A 6472-nucleotide genomic window follows, 5' to 3' on the forward strand; every position below is an offset into this window, starting at 1 on the left:
TGGTCCGCTCCACGATCCGGGAGAGACACTCCAGCCTGGACGCGCCGGCCGCGGCGGCGGCTGCTGCTGCTGATTTATCACCTAAGGTTTCTGAGAAAAACAAGAGCGAGCGTTTGAGTCAAAACCTGTTTGAAGCCAGTCACTGCAGATGTCCTTCATGTTCTGGAGGATCTTACCGTTTTTGGTGTAAGAGAAGACGTTGCTGTAGTTGGAGTTCATCTGCTGCCACAGTGGACTGTTGCTTCCAGCCTGTAAGGTCATGAGAAATGAAGACACATTAGCCTTAAAATCCAACAGATTCTCACCAAAGAATGGAGAACCAAATGGAAAAACTCCTAAACTCCACTCCATGACATTCTGGACAGGCCAATAAATCCTGAATTCCACTGTTATGGCCTTCTTCATTTCACAATCCACCTTAAAGCCAGGATGGCAGCGTGTGGACCCCTTTCTTCCCTCCACCCCTGGCCAGGGCTTCTGACCGTTGCGAATCGATTGTATCAGTGGAAGCAACACCAGTTTGTGCAAGATGACACTTTCTCCCAGTAAATCTGCAGAAAATCCTGGCAGCGGCGACTCCAGAACATGCAGTCAGGATGGAATGCAGATTTTTTTTTCTTCTAATTTTTTCCTGGCCAGACGTCAGTACGGTGGATTAGTTTGGTTTATTAGGGCTATAAAATGTCCACTGGTGGGAAAGTTATTACGGCGTCCGGTATTTAGTGATACGAGGCGTCTATAAGACTTTTGATCAGAAAAACAGACTCAATCTGAGGTGTGACAATGAGACACATGTGGAGTCTTGACCATTGTACGACCTCTGGGGCAAAATGAGATGTTTAGGGACGTCCACGAAGAAGGAAAAAATGAATCCTCTTATGATTCCTCCGATTTTCTGCCTTACACACACTTACAAGTCGGAACTTTTTTTTTTACTAAAAGTTGAAGACTTTTTTTAAAAAACAAGATGGAGCCGTGTCTCAGAGACGTAAACTAAACGGATGACTGAAACCAGAATGTCCGAGTTGTTTACAAATCACAATCAAACACAACCAAAATGTGCAGTTGTTGTTATTTATTGGCCCAAATGCCAACAAGACTTTTTTGAAATTTTGAATCATTTCTGTCTCAGAACTTCAGACTTCAACAGTCTAGCAACAGGACAACAGACAGGACTGCTGTAAGTTCATTCCAACTGGACTACAGAAAGTTCAGTTCCTTATGCTAAAGGTCTACAAAAGACATGAAGGACTCAGAACCTTTGCATCTCCTGTCCGTCCTCAAACTCAAAGTCTGGTTGAACTAAAACGTTTGGTTCCTGTTTCAGGTTCTTTGCACCTGTCGAACCTTCTTGCCTGAAACACCTGACCTTCCGAGTACAAGCCAATACAAGACTGTGCAGCGAGCGAGCAAGAACCTGAGGTCTTACCATGCCGTCGGAGCAGCTGGACAGTGGACTTCCTGGTTCAGAACCGCTCTCCCCAGGCAGACCATAGTAGTTCTCCACCTGCTCCCTCAAAAGGTCCTGCAGGCTCTCGATGTACTGAATGGCGTTGCGCAGGATCTCCACCTTGGGCAGGCGTTGGCTGGGGTTGGCCGAGGTGCAGCGGCGGAGGGCCTCGAAGGCGTTGTTGACCTTCTTGAGCCGCCGCCGCTCGCGCATGGTGGCGGCTCTCCTGCGGTCCACGAAGCTGGACTTGCGTTTGCAGGCCTTGCAGGCCCACTGGAGGCAGTGTCCCGGCTGGTGAGGGGCTCCGGGGACACGGACGTGCTCGTCCTCCTCTGATCCGGCCAGTTCCATGCTGGTGTTGAACTCTGGAGATGAAGCGCACGCTCTGTCGTAGTAGACCTGGGACGGCGAGAAGACCTCCATGGCTCGGCCGAACGATGGGTGCAGCACAGGATGAAGGGAAGGAAGGACGGACAGAGGGTGTGAGAGAGGAGACCTCTGAGTGATATGAGGGGTCTGTTGCCCCGGGGCCCCCCTTATATGCCCCCAGGCCAGAGCCCAGGGCCCACATTGGCCAGATCTAATTACCATGGCCCATTGGCTGAGCCATAAGGCAGACCGGGGTTAGTTCAACTCCCTCCTTGCCCCATCCCAGACCACTGCCCCCCCGCTCCTCCCCAAGTGCCCTGCAGAGTTTCCCACATCTGCACTCCTGGGTGTCTTTTCCACTCATCATTACGGCAGCCTTTGTCCTGGAAGAACACGATGAACACATGAATGTTTGGTGCTTTATTTTGGACCTGATAGACCCGTCTCCAGGCGCCATCATTAACGCGGCCTATGTGTCCTATGAAGACGTGCACATAAAGTAGAGCATGTTTTGGGTGAAGACTCTCAGGGCCGATTGTTACGGTGGAGACAACAGCGTTTCAGATGCAGTCCAGCTGCGGAGAGGGAGGTGTAACATTTCAAGCCCAGCGGATTCACAGCTCGGCGTTGAGGCCTCCTCCTGGAGCAGCTCCCGCTCGTCACCGAAGGTGGAGGTGCTGCTCAAGGCGGCTTGGTGCTCATTCAGCCAGTCATTAAAACTGCCCCCCCCCCTCCCCCCAAGGGGACAAATTTTAACCATTAAAAGTTATTGACACAAGTCGATTGCTTCAGTTCAGAAAACAACAGATGGTCATTAGGCTGCAGAGGTTTCTGTTCTGACACAAGATTGAAAAACTGTGACTCAGAAACTATATGCATTTCTCTATGATGTGATCCTATTATTTTAATGTAAATATACGGATATATATATGTATATATGTGGCCTGCTCCGAGAGGTTCATGTTTTTTCCTACTCCCTCAAATAATTACAAAATGAAACACAGACTAATCCCTGTTGTAAAAAATAAAATAAAGTTTTTTAAATTAGATGAAAATGACAAATGCTTAAGATGTTTCCAGAAAGTAAAGACAAATGTGTAGAGATATTTACAGAGAAACACAAAAAATAACCTATTTTTTTTGTTTTGTAAGAATAGCATAAAATATAACTTATACTATTGTAAAAAAATATTTATATTTGAAATGACAAAAACAAACGCAATAATACGTTTAGACCACAAATATATTAGGAGAAATTATTGGGTAAAGCACCCAAAAGAGGTAAAGAGGTAAATTAAAAAAAAACTTTCAAGGTTTCAGAAATTAAAAGGAAAGTGAGATTAGGATTATTAGGATTAAGATTAGGATATCAGATTTTTCGATCGTTGTCGTTGTTGACAGCCCACAAAGATACAATGCGGATATTTCTTACAATGTGTCAAAACGTTTGGCTCCCTCACCTCCTCCTCCTCCTCCTTCTCCTCCTTCTCCTCCTTCTCCTCCTTCTCCTCCTCCTCCTCCTTCTCCTCCTCCTCCTCCTTCTCCTCCTCCTCCTCCTTCTCCTCCTTCTCCTCCTCCTCCTCCTTCTCCTCCTTCTCCTCCTCCTCCTCCTCCTCTCTGGGTCCTCATCAGACCATGGGAACAGCGCAGCACCTAAGAAAACAGCCCTAACAGCAGAAACTGCAGAGTTTGGACGAGTCACAGCTGAAGAAAACATCATCATCTCCATCTTCCACTGAGAAAACCCCACACCCACAGAGACCAGGAGCTGCTAATTGACGCTGGACTTTATTTTACGCGCAGAGTTTTTTGTTTTTTTTGACGCACGGACCGTGGACCTCTGCCGGGTCCGTCCGTCCTGGGTCAGGTTCCCCTGGGAACTGGAGCGAGGACTTCAGAGTTTGTGTTGTTGTCAGGGGTCAGAGACAGAGTTAAGTGAAGGGCAGGAGGTGACGTCTCATGTCCGGCCTCCACTCACGCCTGAAAACCGCTTTTCTTCCAAAGTGCCCGAGAGTCTGACAGAAAATGAGGCAGAAAAAGACAATAAATAAATAAAATAAATAAAACATCACCGTTTCAAAACACTTTCATTTCTCAGTTACAGACGATCAATATGTCAGGGTATTTATTTATTTATTTTATTGTTTTATGTTTGATTTGTTTGTTTTCTTTTACGGTGCACGTATGTGTTTATATGTATGTTTTGTTATGTATTTATTCATTTGTTATTGATAATTGAATGGATTTTTATTATTTTTCTTTTCATCTATTTTGTTATTTATCCATTTCTATGATTTTTTTAACTTTTTAATGTATTTTAAATTAAATTAAATTAAATTAAAGTTTTAATATTTAAATTAAAAAATGTATATGAATATATTGATTTTGTACTTAATTGTGTAAAAAAATAAAATAAATTAACAGCAGTAGTTTGTTTTTATGATTGAGTTTATCAATTTTTATATTTTTTTATTTTCTTACATTTTTTATGTATTACCTAGAAATAGTGCCAAATATACTCTATGTATGATTTAAAAACATATATTTATATTGTTTTTATACCTATATTTGTATGTAAAATGTACTAGAGTTACCTAAACACTTCAGATGTATTTATTTTTCTCTTTTGTCGTGACAAATATATCGTTTCTGCTCATAAATAGTAACTCAGTTCAAATTTACTGAAGGAGAACAATAAAATAGATCCACCATCAGGGGAAAACGTTGACAAGGAAACAGTATAAGTTGATGGATAAAAACAGACTGATTCCATTTTTCTTCAAGGACTTTTTTTCTTTTCCTGGTCCACCGAAAAATTCCAAGTCAGCTCCTAAATCCCTTCCATTTTTTTTTCGCCTCTTGCTGAGTGGCAACAACATTTGTTTGGCAGGGAGCTGGGCAGGATAATTCAAGGAAGCTCTGGATAAAATCAGAGCATTCATCACGACCTTCTTTTCTATTTGTAACAGATCGCCTGTCATCAGCCACACACACACACACACACACACACGCACACCAAAACTGTCTCCACTTCCTAATGAGATTAATACGATGTCGTCACTAAAACGTCTGCACGACCAGACTAGAGAAGGTCAGAGTTGTTGTCTCTTATGCAGCAAAAAAGGGGCAAAAAAAAAAAAAAACTTTTTGAAAGATAATAGGGGGCCCTAGTACAGGACCTTGTGGCACACCTTTTTACCACTGGGAGGTTCCTTTGAACTGAAAGAGAACTTATTGAAGTTTTCGTGGCTGTGATCTCAACCTTTGAAGAGATGCTAACATTTATGTGATTGTAACGTTTGGATTTTTATGCTAATGTATCAGATACAACACACACACACTCGTAGTTTAAGTTTTTAACCTAAACACAGCGGTGTGTGTAAGTGTATACACATCCTGATTTTGGTGGTAAACCCCGAGGAAACGTGATATCAAACAACGATAATGTGCTTTTAATGAGCTCAGACTGTCTGTGTGTGTGTGTGTGTCTGGGTGTGTGTGTTTTGTGTGTGTGTGTCCTGATTTAGTTACAACCATAGCAAATGCTCTGAAAAGTCCAGTTTTGAAGTGTTGTGTTGTGTGTTTGATTTTGTTCTTGTGAATAACGCAGTTATTGTTGTCTTTCTGCTGCAGAACATTTAGAAAAACAAAACACACACACACTCACACACACACACACACACACACACACAAACCGAGCCACAGTAACGACATAAACAAATCCAACGCAGACATGTTTCACAGCGACATTACAGCCAGTTGTAAACAGTGATGAGAAAATTGTTCCAATAAAACAGGCAGTAAACAATAAACAAACGGCTCCAATTTAACAACTACAGTATCAATAAAATGTCCTGTAAGAGAAAGTACTTTGGTGAAAGTATTTTGGAGGATGATGTCACCTTTCATTCGTCACTCAACTTAGAGACATTTATATTTAATATAGTGGAAAAGATTGAGTGAGATTTTTAAAAAAATGTCTTTTAAATTCGATTTTTAAGTTTTTTTTGGTGTAAGTTAAACAAATCAGATATATTTGTAAAATTCGATCTAGTTTGTTTTCTTTTACTTGTAACTGTAATGAACCAACTTTAATTGCGATCATCTTAAAATTATAATTATTTTATTCTGGAGCACTTTTATGTTTGAGCTAATTTGAACTAGCATTTCTGGCTAATTGTGGGCTTTCTCCCAACCTTTAATCGAACATTTTAGATGTTTTTCAGCATACATTTAGCTAAAATAATTATTTTTAATGTTGAGATTGAAACTTTACTTGATATTAACAGGAGACTTTTGACAATTGTTAAAGAATCTCAGCTCCTTTTGACCCAGGTTTCTGCTCCGTTCTGACCCCAGTGTTAAGTCTGAGAGGTGACCCAGACCAACATCAAGGTGAGTCCAAGAACCACATTTTTATCACCACCTCCACCTGGTTCTTCCTCAGCAGCGGTGGTGGACGTTGGTACCATCAGCGTCATATCACTCAGTCTCCACAGCCCTGGTGTAAACACCTCTCTGTTTCGACAAAGTCAAAAACCCCGACGGCTCATGTAACCTCACCATCCCACTGGGCTTTGCACTCATGCCTGTTGCCCAACTTTTCATGTCCACAACATGTGACGCCAGAAAGAAGCAGAGTTGGAGGAGGAG

The 6472-nt window shown here is 42.2% G+C and overlaps 1 protein-coding gene across 1 annotated transcript in view; it reads right to left on the bottom strand.

The window, feature by feature from the left end:
- The window catches only part of myf5 (myogenic factor 5), a 2954-nt gene extending 444 nt beyond the window's left edge, over positions 1 to 2510 (bottom strand). The window contains exons 1-2 of the mRNA XM_008315369.2: positions 1430 to 2510; positions 144 to 249 (exon numbers count right to left, since the gene is read on the bottom strand). Of these exons, the coding sequence (XP_008313591.2) occupies positions 144 to 249; positions 1430 to 2041 (718 nt within the window). The 5' untranslated portion in view covers positions 2042 to 2510. The remainder of the gene's footprint in view (positions 1 to 143; positions 250 to 1429) is intronic.
- Between the last annotated feature and the right edge of the window lie 3962 nt (positions 2511 to 6472).

This window comes from Cynoglossus semilaevis, chromosome 8 (assembly GCF_000523025.1).
Source record: "Cynoglossus semilaevis isolate Cse_v1.0 chromosome 8, Cse_v1.0, whole genome shotgun sequence".
Lineage (NCBI taxonomy): Eukaryota > Metazoa > Chordata > Actinopteri > Pleuronectiformes > Cynoglossidae > Cynoglossus > Cynoglossus semilaevis.